This window comes from Notamacropus eugenii, chromosome 2, assembly GCF_028372415.1.
Source record: "Notamacropus eugenii isolate mMacEug1 chromosome 2, mMacEug1.pri_v2, whole genome shotgun sequence".
NCBI classification, from domain to species: domain Eukaryota; kingdom Metazoa; phylum Chordata; class Mammalia; order Diprotodontia; family Macropodidae; genus Notamacropus; species Notamacropus eugenii.
The window spans coordinates 81094963-81115045 of record NC_092873.1 but is presented as its reverse complement, the minus strand read 5'-3'; the positions used below and the strand labels follow the sequence as shown (position 1 = coordinate 81115045).

The 20083-nt window shown below is 37.3% G+C and overlaps 1 protein-coding gene across 1 annotated transcript; it reads right to left on the bottom strand.

Annotated features, from left to right (window-relative positions):
- Nucleotides 1-14328: 14328 nt before the first annotated feature.
- On the bottom strand, nt 14329-15288 carry LOC140523569 (olfactory receptor 2V1-like). Its single transcript, XM_072638384.1, has one exon. The coding sequence runs from the start codon at nt 15274-15276 to the stop codon at nt 14329-14331; it is 948 nt and encodes a 315-aa protein (XP_072494485.1). The 5' UTR covers nt 15277-15288.
- Between the last annotated feature and the right edge of the window lie 4795 nt (nt 15289-20083).

Genomic DNA, 20083 nt, shown 5'->3' with positions numbered 1-20083 from the left:
GACATCTGAGTCCGTAGGAGACCATGTCCTCTGGCTTTAAAGGGGCCGGAAAAAGACAGCATCAAACATAGACAGCTTTCCCAGGAGTCTGGACCAGACCTATACAAAGAACAGCTCCCTCCCTACCTGAGTCCAGTGCATACCAAAGACTGGTTACCTACATCTTTCGTAGCTTTAGCTTACTTTCATTTAGTTGATCTATACTCCTATTATGCTCCTCACTCTCCTTACCTTGATCCCCCTTGCAGCATGCTCATTTTGCTTGTCTGCAATTGCCCTGCACTGGCTGCCCATCTCTGGGGATGTCCAACCACAGGGAGAAAGCAAACCCTTCTCCCATCTCCCCACTCACTCCATGAGACAGAGTCTGTCTGACAAAGAATTTGATTCTCTCCTCAGTACCCCCTACTTCTAGAAGTATTTGGGAAAAATCCAAATCCCCCTAGATTTGAATAGTTCTCAGGATCCTGTCTTTGCAAAGGCAGCCTGGGCTCCACAACCCCTCCTGCTGCTTTCTGCTATTTATAAAATCACTTCTCTGGAAGCCCTGTAGGGAACCTTGACCCAGCCCAATGTAACTACACAACCTGGGTTCGTCCTAGTGGATTATCCTTTCTCTTCTCTTACTAGGGGCCTAACTAAGGTTGACTTTGATCCACAAATACTCCACCACCTTGGCAAACAAAATAATGCTATACTTGGTTGTATTCCCTCAGTCTGCAGGACCCATTCCAGATGCAGAGAACAGTGCATCTCCCTAGTCAACAAAGAAAGGGTTATTAGAGCTTCCCTTCTCACTCCCTGAGGCTCTTCCATACCTTCTTTGGTCTAAAGATTGTACCTTCAGCTTACCTTTGACCAAAAGGAGGAAATGATAATCATTTAATATCATGTGAACCTCAATAAGAGCCAGAGTCTAAACTAATCAACCAATACAAGCCCCTGAGCCTAACAGATTTCCCTTCTTTGCTCTCTGAATAAACCCAGAGAATGTCTCTTCCCTGTGTCAACAAGGTCAGATGAAGCTGACCAGAGCATTCTTCTGTTAATGACTACCAAGGACAAGGCACCTTAACCCAAGACACTATCTTGAATAGTGGGACTTTTCTTATCTTAATATTTTATGGACGTATACTATGTTATGTCATGTTAATGGTAAAGAAAACACAAAGATCCTGGGTCATAATTTCAATTGGCATTTTGTCAACTCTCTTATCTTATTGTATTTACCACTACCTCAATTAAGAAAATTCCTTTTTCATAATATGGTTAAACATATGTGGAGATCATAATTTTGAGTCCTGGGTTGAGATTGTTCTAAAATATATATAAGCCTTCTCATTCCTTTTATCAGACAGTCAAAATTTAAGTTTTGATTCCATGTTTACTGATTCAATTGCAAGTCAGCAAGCATTATCTGTAATTGGGGAAAAGCAAGGATGACTATTATCACCTGTATTATTTAATATTGCTTTAGAAATCTTAGCTATAGTAGTAAGAGAAGAAAAAAGAAATGAAAGGAGTTAGCATAGGCAATGAGGAAACAAAACAATAAATCTTTACAGATGATATGATGGTATACTTAGAAAATCCTATAGAATGAACTTAAAAACCTACTTGAAATTATTAACAACTTTAGCAAAGTTGCAGGATATAAAGTAAACCCACACAAATCATCGGTATTTTTATGGATTACCAACAAAATCCAAAAGCAAGAGTAGAAAATGAAATTCCATTTAAAAGAACTGTAGACAATCTAAAATACGTCATAGTCTACCTGTCAACATAAATCCAGGAACACAATTACAAAACACTTTTCACACAAATAAAGTCAGATGTAAACAATTGGGAAATTATCAATTGCTCATGGCAGCCCAAACCAATATAATAAAAATTAAAATTCTACCTAAATTAACCTATTTATTCAGTGTCATATCAATCAAACTATCAAAAAAAGTATTTTATAGAAGTAGAAAAAATAATAACAAAATTCATACGGAAGAGCAAAAGTTCAAGGTTATCAAGGGAATCAATGAAAAAAACATGAAAGAAGGTGGTCTAGCCCTAAAAAATTTCTAAAACTGTCTTATAAAAAACATGAAAGAAGGTGGTCTAGCCCTAAAAAATTTCTAAAACTGTATTATAAAGCAATACTTATCAAAACAATATGGTACTGGCTAAGAAATAGTGACGGATCAGTGGAATAGATTAGATAGAAATTACATTACAGTAAATTATCGTAGTGATCTAGTACATGATAAACCCAAAGATCCAAGCTTTTGGAACAAAAATTCATTATTTGACAGAAACTGCTGGGAAAACTGGAAAATAGTATGGCAGAAACTAGGCATAGATCAATGTTTTACATCATATACCAAGATAAGGTCAAAATAGGTATATGATTTACACATAAAGGGTGATAATATAAATAATTTGAGAGAGTATAGAATAGTTTATCAGTCAGATTTATGAATAAAGGGAGAATTTAGGACCAAAGAAGATATAGAGAGAAATAGAGAATGTAAAATAGATAATTTTGATTACATAAAATTAAAAAGTTTTTGCACAAACAAAACCAATGTAACCAAAACTATAAGGAAAAAAGAAAACTGGGGGAACACTTTGCAACAAGCATCGCTGATAAAGGCCTCATTTCTCAAATATATAAAAAAGTCAGTCAAATTTATAAAAATACAAGTAATTCCCCAATTATTAAATGGTCAAAGGACATGAACAGGCAGTTTTCAGATGAAAAAACCAAATTGATTAGAGAAATTCAAATTAAAACAATTCACCTTAAAACCAATTCATACCTTACAGACTGCCTAATATGACAAAAACAGAAAATGTTGGATATTGGAAGAAATGTGGGAAAACTAGGACATTTGATGCACTGCTGGAGGGGTTGTGAAATGGTCCAACCATTCTGGAGAGCAATTTGAAACCATACCAAAAGGGCTATAATACTATGCATGCCCTTTGATCCAGCAATACCACTGCTAAGTCTAAGACTAAGATTTAGATATCCAAAAGTGGGAAAAGGAACTATTTGTACAAAAATGTTTACAGGGGCTCTTTTTGTGGTGACTAAGAATTGGAAATCAAAGAGATGCCCATCAAATTAGGACAGATTAAATAAGCTGTGGTATATGGTTGTAATAGAGCATGTTTATGCTATAAGAAGTAATTTTCAAAAAAACTTGGAAAGATTTACATGAACTTATGCATACTGAAGTGAACAGAAACAGGAAAAATGTTGTACACAGTAACAGCAATATTGTTCAACGTGAATGACATAACTATTCTCAGCAATACAATGATCCAAGACAATCCCAAAGGACTAATGTTGAAGCATACTATCTGCCTCCAGGGAAAGAAATGATATTGATTGAATACATACAGAAACATGCTATTTTTTACTTTCCTTCGTTTTTTTCTTTCATTTGACTCTCCTAGTGGTAATTCACTATTCCTTTCCAAAAATGTCTGAACTAAATCATAACTTAACCAGACATGCAAGTGTGTCTTTCTTCACACATCCCTTTAAACAACTTATTTTGTTATCTTTATCAATCTGATAGCTATGAGTAGAACATCGAAAATGTTTCAATTTATAATTGAATTTCTAGAGTTGTGATGGAATACTATGGTACTATAAGAAATGATGAGCCAGGGGACTTTTGGGAGCCAAGACAACAGAGTAAACAGCTAATCATCTGAACTGTCCCATATTCACCTCCAAACAAATATGGAAGACTATGTGAAAATGAATTCTGGAATGGCAGAACCAACAAAAAGATAGGGTGAAACAATTTTCTAGCCTAAGGCAACACTGAAGTTCAACAACAGAGGTCTATGTCACTTGGGTAAAAGGGAGGCACAGGCAAGGGTAGGCAGTGTTTCAGCAAGCCATATATAGACCCTGCCTTAGCAAACTAGTAGGAGCCTCTAAGCCTCAGTGCTGCATCAGGAGAATGGAGAGACCACAGCACGAAACTCTCCCATGTGCTTCCATGCAACACTAGATGAGCTGCCAGCCGCACCAGCTACACCATCCCTACCCCTACCTCAGCATAGGACCAATCAAGCCACCAGATCCCTGCAGGTCTGGCACAGCATGAGGGTCTCCCACGGGCTTTAGGGCAGCACCAGCACACCACCAAGCAAACAGCCAGGGTCTGTAGTCCCTGGAACAAGAATCTTAGGACAGTGCCTCTTGTAGCCCAGAAGCAGAGCTCAACTTTAAGCAAAATAGCCTGGGAAAAAGCAAAATGAACAAAAAACAACAACAAAAACAAAACCTTTATAGTGACGGGGAAGATCAAGAAAAACTCAGAAAAGGAAAACAATGTTAAAATGCCTACATGCAAAGCCTCAGAGAAAAATGTGAATTGGTCTCAAGTCCAAAAGGAACTAAAACTCAAAAAAAAGTTTAAAAATTAATGAGAGGTAGAAGATAAACTTCCTAGGGAAGGGGTGGTAAGGAAGGGAAGGAGGTAATTTGGAACTCAAATGAGTTTTTAATGAGAGTTAAAAATTAGCTTTGCATGTAATTGGGGAAAAAAATACTATTTTAAAAATGACAAATAAGGTGCTTTTTTTATTTTTTTAACAAATCAATTGGGGTTAAGTGACTCGACAAGGGTCACATAACCAGAATCAAGTGTCTGAGGCCACATTTGAACTCTGGACCTCCTGACGCCTGGCACATAGCAAGTGTCTAATAAAAGCTTCTTGATTGACTGATTTATTATTATGAAGATCACTTAAATATATCATGGATATTCAACCTCTATCCCTGACAAACAGACCTTCATTTGAGTATACCATTTCCTCAATCTATTTCTTATTATTTCTTCCTTATTTATTTTTTAAATTCTAAGCACTTTTCATCAAAAAACTATACAAAACTATACAAAACTAAACAAAAAACTATACAAAAAACTTTCTTAGTTTGTATTTTATTTAAATAGAATGAAGGATTTGTAACAGTTTTTATAACATAGAGAAATCTTAGGCATGTAATGAAATAATGTATAAGATAACACATAATAACAGCTCTGCCTTCCTTGTCATAGGATAAGAGATTTAAAGATGGAAGGGACCTCCACTGTCCTCATTTTGTAGTTAAGGAAACAGAGGTCCACAAAAGGTGAGTGACTATCCAAGGATGAACAGGGTTTAAGAAGCAGAGGCAGGATTTTATATGACTCTGATTCCAAACCCAAAACCCATCATTCTGCCTGCCAAAGGAGAAGGTGAAAATGTAATTGCAAAGGAAAGTCCTTGAACTTTAAACCTCTCAGGGACACCCTAGACACCTGAAAATGAAGTAGAGGAAAAAACATAGGGATAGAGATAACCCCACCTGCTATCCAGCATCTCTGCCTGACCCTAAGAAACTGCTTCGCTCACAGCGGATTGAAACACTAGAGATTGGGGCAAAGTGGCTAGGTAATAGATATTCTGCTCGAGGCACCTGACATCTAGGGCACCTGAACTGTCCCTGTGTCCAGATGACAGAACATACCTCTTTTTCTACCTACCACAGGATGAAATGAGTGGGATAGTGGTGGGAGCAACACCTGTTTTAAATAGACTGGACTGATTTTCCTTTATGGGGACTAACAGGTCATCCTTGCAATAAATTAGTCTTTTTTAATTTCACTTATTTTATTAATTAATTTTTAGTTTTCAACATTCACTTCCACAAAATTTTGAGTTCCAAATTCTCTCGCCATCTCTCCCCTCTTCCCCACTCCAAGATGGCATGCATTCTGATTACTCCTTCCCCTAATCTGCCCTCCCTTGTTTTACAAGCCTCCCCCCTGCTCCTATCCCCTTCTCCTCTATTTTTTTGTACAAGATAGATTTCTATACCTCATTGCCTGTATGTCTTATTTCCCAGTTGCATTTAAAAACAATTTTCAACATTAGTTTTTAAAATTTTTGAGTTCTAACTGGCCATAGACTAAGCCTGACATCATACACCAGAATAAAGTCCAAATGGGTACATGATCAAGGTAAAAAGATTGATACTATAAACAAATTAGGGGAGTAAGGAATAATTTATTTGTCAGATTTCCCTCTATCCTATCCCACTCTCCATTTATTCTATTCTCTCCTTTAACCCTGTCCCTACTCAAAAATGTTTGCTTCTGATGACCCCTTCCTCCCATTTGCCTTCCCTTCTATCATCCCACCCTCCTCTTATCACCTTCCCCCATACATTCCTATAGAGTAAGACAGATTTTCATACCCAGTTGAGTGTGTATATTATTTCTTCCTTAAGCCAAATCTGGTGAGAATAAGGTTCACTCATTCCCTCTCACCTCCCCCCTTTCCCCTCTCTTGTGAATGCTTTTTCTTACCTCTTTTATGGGAGAAAATTTACCCCATTCTGTTTCTCCCTTTCTCCTTCCAATACTTTCCTCTCTCACCCCTTAATTTTATTTTTTAAAAATTGTCCCTTGGTATTCAACTCACCCTGTGCCATCTGTCTATATGTGTGTGGGGTGTGTGTGTATATACATATATATGTATGTGTGTGTGTGTATATATGTATGTATGTTTGTGTATATTTATATGTGTGTATGTGTATATTTATATCTATGTATATGTATATGTATATATTCCCTCCAACCATCCTAATACTGAGAAAGGTTTCAAGCATAACAAATATTATCTTTCCACGTAGGTATATAAACAGTTCAACTTTAGTAAATCCATTATGATTTCTCTTTCCTGTTTACCTTTTCATGCTTCTCTTGAGGCTTGTATTTGAAAATCAAACTTTCTATTCAGCTCTGGTCTTTTCATCAAGAATACTTGAAAGGCCTCTATTTCATTCAATATCCATTTTTTCCCCTGAAGGATTATATCCAGTTTTGCTGGGCGTGCAATTCTTGGTTTAATCCTAGATTCTTTGACCTTTGGCATATCATACTCCAAGCACCCCAATCCCTTCATGTGGAAGCTGCTAGATCTTGTGTGTTATCCTGATTGTGTTTCCACAGCACTCAAATTCTTTCTTTCTGGCTGCTTCCAATATTTTCTCCTTGATCTGGGAGTTCTAGAAGTTGGTTACAATATTTCTACAAGTTTTCCTTTTGGAATCTCTTTCAGAAGCCAATTGGTGGATTCTTTCAATATCCATTTTCCCCTCTGGTTCTAGAATGTCAAGGCAGTTTTCCTTAATAATTTCTTGAAAGATGATGTCTTGGCTCTTTTTTTAATCATGGCTTTCAAATAGTCCAATAATTTTTAAATTATCTCTCCTGAATCTATGTTCTAGGTCACTTGTTTTTCCAGCGAGATATTTTACATGGTCTTGTATTTTTCATTCTTTTGGTTTTGTTTTATAATTTCTTGACTTCTATAAAATCATTAGCTTCCATTTGCTCCATTCTAATTTTGAAGGATTTATTTTCTTCAGTTAGCTTTTGGACTTTCTTTTCCATTTAGTCAATTATGCTTTTTAAGATATTCTTCTCTTCTTTGGCTTTTTGGACCTCCTTTGCCATTTGGGTTAATCTATTTTTAAAGTGTTATTTTCTTCAACTTTTTTAGGGGTCTCCTTTAGCAAACGACTCATTTTTCATGATTTTCTTGCATCAGTTTCATTTCTCTTCCCCAGTTTTCCTCTACTTCTCTTACTTGATTTTCAAAATCCTTTTTGAGCTCTTCCATGGCCTGAGATCAATTTATATTTTTCTTGGAGGCTTTGGATGTAGGATACTTAGTTGTCCTCTTCTGAATGTATGCTTTGACCATCCTTGTCACCAAAGTAAGATTCTACACTCTGATATTTTTTCCACTATTTGCTCATTTTTCCAATTATTTACTTGACTTTTGTACTCTTTGTCAAAGTAAGTCTGCTTCCATTCGGGGGAGGGAAAGGAGGCAGGGTACTGAACCAAGCTTCAAAGCTTTTGTATAGCTGTTTTCAGAAATATTTCTAGGCACCTGCACATTTTCACCTCATCCAAGGTTGTGTGGTCAAAGAAGAGGTGATTACCCCTCCCCTGGTCTGTGTTCTGGTCTGTGAGTGACCTCAAACATCCTTTGCTGCCTTGGAACTATGAAGAGGATCCCATCTCCACCACTACCACAAGCTCTACTATACCAGCGCTCCTCTTCACTCCAGAACTACCACCCAGGACTGCAACCCAGATTCAAACAGGGCAAAGCAAGAGAATCCTGCCTCAATGCCAGCAAAGAGATCCCTGTAATCCCCCTGTGATCAGCAGCTCAATTCCCCCACAATCAGTGGGCCTAGAGCTCTAAAAAGAGTCACTACTCCTGCTTCAGTCACCACCAGCTCCACCACCCCGCTCCTCTCTCACACACGTCTGACAGACTTTTTCTACTGAACTTCCAAGTTGCCCTTGGCATTTTGGGGTTGAGAAGTCTGGAAACCACTGAAGCTGCCAGTGAGTCAGTGCCCTGAAGCCTACTTAGACCATATCTGTGCCAGGGTGACCCATGCTGGACTGCACTCCTCTCCCAGGCCTTTCCTGTTACCCTTCCAGGTTGTCTTGGGCTGGAAATTTGTTTTACTCTGTCCTTTTGTGGGTTCTGATGCTCTAGAATTTATTTAGAGTCATTTTTACAGGTATATGGAGAGTTTTTGGGGAGAGCTCAAGGAAGTCCCTGCTTTTACTTCACCATCTTCATATTAGCCTTGGCTTTCTTGACACCTCAGGCATAAAAGGCCCCAGGTATGAGTAATTAATACTCCAGAGGTTTAGTGGGGTTTCTGCTGCCCCACAGGGCCTAGAATAGTATTTTGTTTGCCTGCTTTTAAGTAAATACCTTAAAAAGGAGAGCCTCTTTCATTTCTTATACAGTGGAAAAATAAATATTGGTAGAAGCCTTCCATTTGGTGGTGCTCCTGGAATTCCAGTACAGTTACAAACAAGGAGACACTTCCTGAAAACCCTGAATAACTGAACATGTGGATGATAGGATGAGAGAAGTTGAACCAAACTATCCCAAGATATTTGGGGCAATGGGAGAAAAGTGAAGAAGAGTCCAACCCTTCTGGGTCAGTAACAATAGAACTTTTGGAGGCCATTGGCACTGAGATTTGCAAACAATAAAAACCATGTCGATGAAAATATATATAGTATATTATTCATATTCTATTTATTTATTTTTAGTTTTCAGCATTCACTTCTATAAGATTTTGAGTTCTAAATTTTCTCCCCCCTCTTTGCTATTTCTTCCCCAAGATGGTGTGCAATCTAATATAGGCTATACATATACAATCATATTAAACCCATTTCCACATTAGTCATCTTGTAAAGAAAAATTAGAACCAAAGGGGAAAACTACTAAAAAGAAGAAATTTTTAAAAAGAGAAAACAGTGTGCTTCAATGTGCATTCATACTCCATAGTTCTTTCTCTGGATGTGGGTGCCTTTTTCTATCTGGAATTGTCTTAGACCCTTCTATTGCTCAATTCACTCAGCATCAGTTCATATAAGTTTTTCTGAAGTCCACCTGGAGTCCATCATTCCATATTAAGCAATAATATTCCATTAATAACCAAATGAAAGAATGTTTCAAATTGCTAAAAAAAAAAATTAGAGGAAAGAAAAACAAAATAACCCTGAGATTTCACCTCACCACCTCCAAACTGGAAAAAAATGATAAAAGATGGAAAAAGTGTTTGAAAATTGTGAGAAAATCAACATGATGGTGCATTTTTGGTGGAGCAGTGTATAGTTTGGTACAACCATTTTGGAAAGAAATGTATAACTATGCAAATAAAATGATTAAAAAGTCCATACCCTTTGACCCAGAGATCAACCCAAGGAGGCTACTGAAAAAAATATACAATAAAATATTTATAGCAACACTTTTTTGTAATAGCAAAGATTTGGTTTGGTATTCCAAAGGGCGATACAAGAAAACATGGAACACATAGGAAGACAATCAGTAAAGAGAAAATAAAGCAAGCCAGTTTTATTGACAAGAAATACCTGTACTCATAATGACAAAGAGGAGGCAAAGACAATGAATCCCCTGCAGCAAGGGATAAGGAAACATCAAAACAAGTAAACTCTGGTGGGTTTTGAAAGGCTTCAAATTTGTTCAAACAGAACTAGGCACTGACAGGGAAGGAGTGAAGAGCCTGAAGCTGGGAACTGGTGCTGATTCATGTGGGGATGAAGGGGGTGGAAATGCCTAAAGAATCAGCAGCCAATGGATATTCAAACTCCTCCTGGCAAGAAAATGATGCTTTCAGCCTCTCCTGCAGATCTTTCTTTGACAGAATCACTCAGGGGATTTGAGATTCCTCAGGACTTCTTCATTTCACAGGATCAAGAGACTACTGAGGCCCTTATAATTTGTCTCTCATTACCCCAGTAAGCTAAGTAGTATCCAAATGAAGCCAAAAGAAGGTAAGATAAAGAAGGAGGTCACTGAAGTTGCTGATATCATCTGTAGATCATTCAATGGCCTCTTCTTCAACATGTAGTTATTTTTTAATTTATTCATTTATTTTTAGTTTTCAACATTCGCTTCCAAAAGATTTTGAGTTCAAAATTTTCTCCCTATCTCTTCCCTCCCCCCACCCCAAGACAGCAGGGAATTTGATATAGACTCTATATATGCATTCATATTAAATCTATTTTCTCATTAGTCATATTGTAAAGAAGTATTAGAACCAATGGGAGAAACCCCAAGAAGGAAGAATGAAATGTTAATGGGATATGAAGATCTTCCCAGCCCATTAATAGGCCTCATTTGGAGCCCATTAAGAAAGAGAAGCCTGCTTAGAAGAGGTTTTCTGGTAGAAAAGCTTCCACATCTTTTGCTACTAAGTTGATGAGTCACTGAATCACAAGGGTTGTGATGCCTTCTGATTCTGTCTATTAGCCAAAAGTATATATATACTCTGAGTCAGTATTTTGCTTTCAGGGCTCACTTATGAAAAGAACCTTGTGATTCCCTGGTCAAGACTCTAAGTAGCTGTATGTTCAGATGCCCTGACTGCTCAGAGGTAAAGGCTCTCTCAGTCCAGTGGTGTATGTAAAGTGTATAGCAATATTGCTTTCATTGAGGCAGTCAAGAACCCTGTCAGTTGATCTTTATTTCTCTGCTTGTTATTTTCTCTGTTGGTATATGTAATTAAAAAAGATTGTTGACCCCTTTAAAGTTGTTTTCCCTTAAAAGCAGATGTAAGAACCTGTGTTAACAGGCTATTCCGGGTATGATAGGGTGCTTGCTGTTATAAAGAAACAAACCAAAAAAGAAAACAAGAGAGAGAAAGGCTATGCTTCAATCTGCATTCAGACTCCATAGCTATTTTTCTGGATGTGGATAGCATTTTCCATCATGAGTGCTTTGGAGTTGTCTTGGATTTTTGCATTTCTAAGAAGAGAAAAGTCTATCAAGGTTAGTCATTGCACATTGTGGTTGTTATTATGTTCAAAGTTCTCCTGGTTCTGCTCACGTCACTTAGCATCAGTTCATTCAAGGCTTTCCAGGTTTTTCTGAAGTCTGCCTGCTCATCATTTCTTGTAGCAAAATAGTATTTCATTACATTCACATACCACAACTTATTCAGCCATTCCCCAACTGATTGCTAACCCCTGGGTTTCTAATTCTTTGTCACCACAAAAAAAGCAGCTACAAATATTTTTGTACATGTGGGTCCTTTTCCTATTTGTATGATCTTGTTGGGATACAGACCATGCACATTTTTATAACCCTTTGGGCATAGTTCCAAATTGCTCTCCAGAATGCTTGGATCAGTTCACAACTCCACCAACAATGCATTAGTGTTCCAATTTTCCCACATCTTCTCCAGCATTTATAATTTTCCTGTATTGTCATGTTAGTCAATCTGACAGGTATGATGTGCTACCTCAGAGTCGTTTTGATTTGTACCTCTCTTCATCCAAAAATTGTATGTTCATATCCTGTGATAATTTATTAATTGGGAAATGACTTGTATTCTTATGAATTTGACTCATTTCTCTCTATATTTTAGAAATGAGGCCATTATCACAGACTCTAGTTGTAAAAATTCTTTTCCAGTTTTCTGCTTCCCACCTAATCTTGGTTGCATTGGCTTTGTGCGAAAACTTTTCAATTTAAAATAATAAAAAAAAATTCATTTTGTATTCATAATGTTCTCTGTCTCTTGTTTGATGCTTTCATTCTCCATAAATCTGGCAGGTAAAGTATTCTTTGCTCTCTCGGTTTACTTGTAATATCAACCTTTATATAAAAATTGTATCAAAATTGAACTTTATTTTAGTAAACACTGTAAGATGTTAGTCTATACCTAGTTTCTCCAATAGTATTTTCCAGTTTTCCTGCAGTTTTTGTTATATAGTGAACTTTGATCTTTGGGTCTTACTGAACAATAGTTTAATATAGTACTATAGTACTGTGTCTTGTGTACCTAACCTATTCCATGATCCACCACTCTATTTCTTAGCCAGTACCAAGTAGTTTTGATGATTGCTGCTTTATAATACCTTTTAAGATCTGGCATGGCTAAGTCACCTTCCCTAGCATTACTTTTCATTGATTCCCTTGATATTTTGGACCTTTTGTTCTTCCAGATAAATTTCATAATTATTATTTTTCCTAGCTCTATAAAATATCTTTGTTAGTTTGATTGGTATGGCACTGAATAAGTAGATTAATTTAGGTAGAACTGTCATTTTTATTTTATTAGCTCAGCCTACCCATGAGCAACTGATGGTTTTCCAGTTAACTAGATCTGACTTTATTGGTGTGAAAAGTGTTTTGTAATTGTGTTTGTATAGTTTCTGGGTTTGTTTTGGCAGGTAGACTCCCAAATATTTTATAATGTCTACAGCAACTTTGAATGGAATTTCTCTGTCTCTTCCTGCTGGGCTTGTTAGCAATATATAGAAATGATGATGATTTATGTAGGTTTATTCTATATCCTGCAACTTTGATAAAGTTGTTTATTATTTCAAGAAGGTTTTTACTTGATTCTCATGGATTCTCTAAGTATATCATCATATTACCTGCAAAGAGTGATAGCTTTATTTCTTTTTTCCCTATTCTATTTCCTTCAATTTCTTTTTCTTCTCTTATTGCTAAAACTAACTTTTCTAGTACCATATTGAATAACAGTGGACATAATAATGGACATCCTTGTTTCACCACTGATCTTACTGGAAATACTTTTAGCTTATCCCCATTACTTAAAATGCTTTCTAATGATTTTAAGTAGATGATACTTATCATTTTAAGAAAGACTCCATTTATTCCTATACACTCTAGTGTTTTGAATAGGAATGGATGTTGTATTTTGCCAAAAGCTTTTTCTGCATCAATTAAGATAATCATATGGTTTCTGTCAGTTTTTCAACATGTAGTTATGTAGCAAGTTCCACAGGCACAGACTCGTGCTTCTCCCAGAGGCGATCTTCCCGGGTTTTTCACATGAAGAGAAGACATCCCAAGAATTCTTTACATTAGGATCAGATTTAAGAGAGTATGTGGTTCAATGCATACATTATCAGGAGTTTACTCCCCCCTAAAGGGGTCATCTACCCTCACTTAAAAACCTCTAAGAAAAGTAGACATCCTAAGGCAGTTCATTACTTTTTTGGTTTACCTGTTCCTTTTTTGGATAGTCACTAATAGGGACAGAAATATTACCTAGAGGGGGAATTTCTACTCAGAGTTCATAGTACATAATCACTCCCCGTGCATATTTAGAGGTGCTACTACATTATACTAACTATAGTTTGCCGTTCTAGTACTATCATCAGCCCTATTCAGACCATCATTTAAAAAAGATGACAGATAGGAGTTAGGAAAGCTGGGTCACATTGTATGTGATATAACTAAGAAGTAGGGCCAGAAGGTGGAGATAGAGTTTAGCAGGAAAACACCTCTACCAGTATGAAACTACCTGCCCAGGACCAGCCAGTCAATTAATTTCACAGGATACCTGAGTTTTCAGCAGTTTAAGCCACTCCTGATATCTCTACTCTCAGAATGAGACACAATTGGGGGAATCAGGGAAGGGAGGGGAAGAGTTTCTACTTTATATTTTATTACATTGCCTTGCACATAGTATGCTCTGGACAAATGGTTGTATGAATGAATGAATAAATTACTGAGAAATAAGGCTTGATGCTTGTCCATAATTCAGTCAGCAAAACAAGAATAACAAGTTAAATTTGATTTGTCCCCTCTGTCTACCGGAAAAGAGACAAATAGAAAATCTAAGAAAACGTGAATTTTTCATTAACGTTGGACAAAAGGTATTATCTGGTATGAGAAATCAGTTTCAAAGAGCCCTCTACAGGCATAGACATGGGGTTATTTCTGGCAGCCAGTATTCCAGTGGCTCAGCCTCTTCCTCAATGCCCTTATCACATCACGATTTCTCAGACTGTAAATCAAGGGGTTGAGCATGGGTGTGAGGATTGTGTAGAAGAGGGAAACTATCTTGTCATGACCAGGAGCACGAAAGCGCTTGGGCCTCAGGTAGATGAACATGGCTGCCCCATAAAAGAGAGAGACAGCTGCCAGATGGGATGAACAAGTGGTCAGAGCTTTTTGGCGTGCCTGGGTAGAATTCATGTTGATCACAGCTCTCAGGATTTTGGCATAGGAAGCCACAATTATGGAGAAAGGAAGAAGGAGCATAAAGACACAGCAAGAAAAAAGTAGGGTGTCAAAGAGTGATGTGTCAGCACAAGCCAGCTTCAGCAAAGCTGGCACCTCACAGAAAAAATGATCCACCTCTCGAGAACCACAGTAGGGGAAACTCATGGCTGCTACTACCTGGATTAACCCGTCTAGGGTTCCAAAGGCCCAGGAGCTACCAACAATTTGAAGGCACACCCTTTGGCTCATAAGGATATGGTAGCGTAGAGGGTGGTTGATGGCCACATAGCGATCATAAGCCATCAGGCCCAATAGAAGGCCCTCAGAACCAACTAGGGTAACAAAGAAACCAATCTGCAGCCCACATCCAATAAAAGAAATGGACTTTCTCTCATGAATAAAATTGTCAGCCATCTTGGGTACAATGGTACATATCAGAGTGAGGTCCATAAGGGAGAGATGGCTAAGGAAAAAGTACATGGGAGTATGGAGCTGAGCATCACTATAGATCAGGAACAGAAGGAGGATATTCCCAGCCAAGGCCACTGTGAAGACCACCAGGACAGCAGAGAAAAGAACAATATCAGTTCGAGTGTGTGAGAAGATGCCCAAGAGGATGAAGTCACCTAAAGTTGACTGGTTCAACCATGGCCCCATGATTATACTGTTCAAGATCACCTAGAGAAAGAAATAGATGGATTCTGAGGCTCAGTGATTTCCTAGATATGCCCTTATCCATCTATCCAGGCAGCTAGGTGGAAGAGTGCTGGATAGAATGCTGGGATGGAGTCAGGAAGACTTGAGTACAAATCCTGCCTTAGACACTTACTAGCTGTGTGACCTTGGGTAAATCACTTAACTCTCTGCACCTTCATTATCTGTAAAACTGATGGTATTAGACTCAGTGGACTCTAAGTTACGTTCCTTCTCTAAATCCATGATACTAGGAACCAATCCATCTATACAGCCATCCATTCTCAATCAGTTGCTACTTATGTGGTTATTCCAGTGTAACAGCATATGCTGTTGGGTCACACAAGTGTTTTTTCAAAAAAATCTCACTTTGACACCCCCATACAGCTGGGATATAACCACATGGCTCAGAGAACCTTGAGATATTCATGTATCTTTTTTTTTTTCTGTCCTTACTGAAACAGTGAAAATTAGGTTACCTAGTGATTGAAAATTAACCAATTTTTAAGGGGTAATCATTAGGATGAGTTTATGTAATACAGACAGAAATAAAAGCCACATCAAGAAGTGAAGGGCAGTTGGATTTAAAGAACAACAGGGGAATCTATAAGATCAGAGATTCAAAGTTACAAAGGTCCTCAGAAATCATCTAGACTAACCCCTTCATTTTACAGAAGAAGAAATTCAACTCCACAGAGGTTCAGTGACTTGCCAAAGTTATATAGGTGGAATTTCAGCTCCATTTCTCATTGTAACAGACAGAAGAAACATGACTGCTCCATTATGAGATGGAAAGGAGGTAAACTAATAATCTAGCAATGCTAAGTAGAAGACATGTTGGAGAAACTGATACAGAATGGAGTAAGCAGAACTAGAAGAACAATTTACATAACAGCAACAATATTGTGAAGACAAACAACTTTGAAAGATTTAAATATCTACCTCCAGACTGAGAGGAGAAGGATTCAGAGGACCAAATGAGACATTGTGTTAGGAGGGGCGGGGGGGGAGAGGAGGAAATCAAGGGGTGCATGATTAATGTAGGAATTTGTTGTGCTTTACTATTCATATTTGTAATAGAGATTCCACCACCACCCACAACGGAGGAGGTGAAGAGGTAGGAAGGAGAGAAAATAAATGTTTATTGATTGAAAACATTTTAGGTCAAAAAAGAAAAAAAAGATGAAAAAAAACTAAGAATTTTACGACTATCTCTTTGGCACTAACAGTTACACCACTTTCTGACAAAATCGATCGTCCTGATGATCATTAAAGTCAAGCTTCTAATCGTTAAATACAATCTAGTCATCCTAATAATGGAAGAAAGGTTGCTGTCCAGTTATTTAAGTCTTTAAAACCAAGATGGGATGAGGTCCAAGTTCCATCATTTGCTGAATGATTTTAAAGCTTACCAGAGATACAATGTAGATCTAGATTAAATTTCAAGGAGACTATGTAGTTTAATAGAATGAGCCTTAAACTTGAATCAGAAGACCTGTTTTTTAATCCTAGTTCTGCTAGCTACGTCATTGACCCACATGCTTTAAGAGTGAACTTTTTGATGAAATTTAGTTTCATCATCAGTAAACTGGGGAAAGAGGAACTACAAGTTAGCATATTCCATAAATATATATATATGTATATATATATATACATATATATATATATATAAATACGTATAAATTTCTGCAGTCACAATGAGGCAGGTGCCACATTTTGTACAACTTGGAATTCTCCAACTCTAAAAAAGGAACAACCAAATTCCTACCTTAAAAAAAAGAGTTCAGATTGAGATTAAAAAAAATTACAGGGACAGATAGGTAGCTCAGGGAGTTAGGAGGACCTGAAATCAAATACATCCTCAGACATTTGACACTTACTAACTGTGTGACCTTAGGCAAGTCACTTAATCCCAATTGCCTTGCTTTTCCCATCCTCCAAAAAAAAAAATCATGGAATAATAATTTTAAATTAGGCCCTTCCTTAATATTCAGATCCCTTCCCAGTTTTAGAGCTCCAATTCAAGCTTCTAAAATTGTGTAGAAGAGATAATTTGCCATTCCTGTCATGATGGGGAAATACATTATACTACCACAATACAAATATATTCACAAATCTTTACCATCTTTATTTCCAATGCATGATTGTAATAAACTATTTTTAAGGAATATAAAAGTATTCCTTAGAATAAACTTATTTAATAAATTCTAGAATGTTAGAATAAGGAACAACCCATTGAAGTTTGAAAGAGATTGATTAGTTCTAGAATGAAAGGAAATATTTCTCTCAGGGAGACTGTATTGTTTAATGAAAAATAGAGTGACCCATAGGTCATGACACTTACTGTGACCTTTTCACTTCTCTCAGCTTCAGTTTTCTCATCTGTAAAATAAGAGGAATCCAAGATTATGCCTTAATAAGAGGATTTGTTCCATAAAACTTGGACTCAGTCAAAAGGTCACACCTGATGTCAGAGAAGGCCACATAGGGCCTCTAGGCCACAGGTTCCCCACCTCTGATTTAGTCCTTGCTTATGCAGAAGAGTCTTTTTCCCATGCTCCTAGTTTCCATACACATCAGCTCTCTCTGGTGACTGGGTAACAAGACTTTGAGAGCAAACGTCTGGAACTGTGAACAAGCCTGGATGGTAACAAAATTATTGTGTCAAACACAGCAGTTAATAGACCCTAAAGAATGGACAACCAGAGCAGAGAGGCAAGCCCAAGCAGCCAGATCAGAGAAGAACACAAGACCATAGAGATATTGCAGCATGTTAGGTGAAATGAACATGCATTTTCTCTCTCTCTTCGGATGTGTTGGAATCACTAGGTGAGAGCTGGAAGCCCTAAACACAGTGATTGCCCTAAGGGGAAACTCCTTCTGGTATTCTGCATAAATGAAAACCGTGAAACTTGAGTCCCTGGGACTCTGGGCCATAGGAGCAAAAGATTTTGACTATGGAGTGAAAAGAGATTTTCCTAACAAAAGCATTCGGACATCCTAATTACTGGTGTAGAAGAGAATGAGAAAGAGAAATTCAGACTGCACTAGACCAGATAGAATGGCAGCTACTTAAGGATCTCCTGGATACTGTATTTCCTCTGTCAAAAGTGTAATGATGAATTTAGCTCTGACTGGGAATGGAAACAGCTGACTTCTTACCTGAGTGTTTTAACATTGGATCTGTTGAATTCTAATTTCTTACTGCATTATACTATATTGTAAAGTAAGTTTGTTTTTCTTTTAGGTCACACCATGTTGTTAGGAGATAAGAATCCTAATGAGATGGGGGCATAATGAACCTACTGGTGATAGATTTATGAAATATTTTGTGTGGATGATTTTACACTTTAAACCTTAGTCCAAGCCTAGAAGAACCTGGAACAAAGCATGGTGAAGATGCATCTACTTTTAGCAATATTTCCTAAGCTATCAACAGGTACAACTTCAGGCCCTATCCTCCCTATGTGAGGACTTCTGTACAAATGGACTTCCCTATACTACTTTACCCTGGAAACTCTAACTTTTGCACTCTCTGCATGATCTGCATTAGGTGATATCTCTTCTCTAGCCTTCAATTTCCTCATCTGTGTAATGGAAAAATTAAAGAATGCCCAAGATCCCTTCCAGCATTAAAAAAAAAAAGTCACAGGAACTTTAACCTACTCCTTTTCTGACCTGGGCCCATTTGCCCCTTGTTAAGTAAATTGGTGAGGATGGAGAGGAAAGCATGGTGACCTTAATAAGGACAACTGATTGGTTTATCTGTTCTACCCACTACAATTCAGAACTCCCAAGCTCAAATGATTTACTAGCTTCACTCTATTCAGTGGCATGGATTATAGGCATAATTTATCTTAACCTATCCTAAGATTGTAGGAGAAATCTTCCTTAGTTTATTATAAACTTTGTTTATATTTTCACTCATGATCACTCCTTTGGAACATTGATTCAATACAAAAATAAGAATTCTTATATTCTATTCATCTCCTTTTGACTCACTACTACCTAGCTTCCCCATAAAACCCTTCTAAATATTTTTCCATCTACAATTTTCCAATTCTATTACTGCTTTGTAACACTTATCAGAATTTCTTTGTGTTACATGTTACTGAAAATATTAAGACTAGCCAGTGTCCTCAATTTCCTCCTTTTCCACCCCTAAATTTTTCTGCTACTACACTCTTCTCTAAGAAAGAGAACATCCTGTTCTCTTTCATTTCCTATCATTCTCTAACTCTTCCTTTCTATCTCAGATGAATATATGTCCTTGCTCTTAGTAACCAAAGGTAATAATCCTTTCTTGGTTCTCATATTTCTTGACATTGCTTCAGCATTTGATATCATCAGCTGCTTTCTCTTTGGACCTTTTTGCTTAGCTATGTAGATACATACAAATGTGTGTGTGTGTGTGTGTGTGTGTGTGTGTGTGTGTGTACTAATTCTTCTATCTCTTTGTTGCTTCCTGTCTGCTCTTGTTCCTCCCACCATCACCCCCAAGTAGTGGCATTCACCAAGGTTCTGTACTTTCTTTTCCTTTTCTTTCTCTCAGTGATCCTAGACATTTTCATCTATCACTTCTATTTTGATCATTTCCAAGTGTAGATGTCCCATCATCAACCTCCTTCCCAAACTATCATCTACCATTTTTCGGTTGCCTGTTGGAGGGTCTGCCAAGACTTCAAACTCAACTATCCGTATCCAAATTAAACATATTCCTGACAAAATAAGTTTCTTTGTTCTTTCTTACTTCTCTATTATAGAATAATTT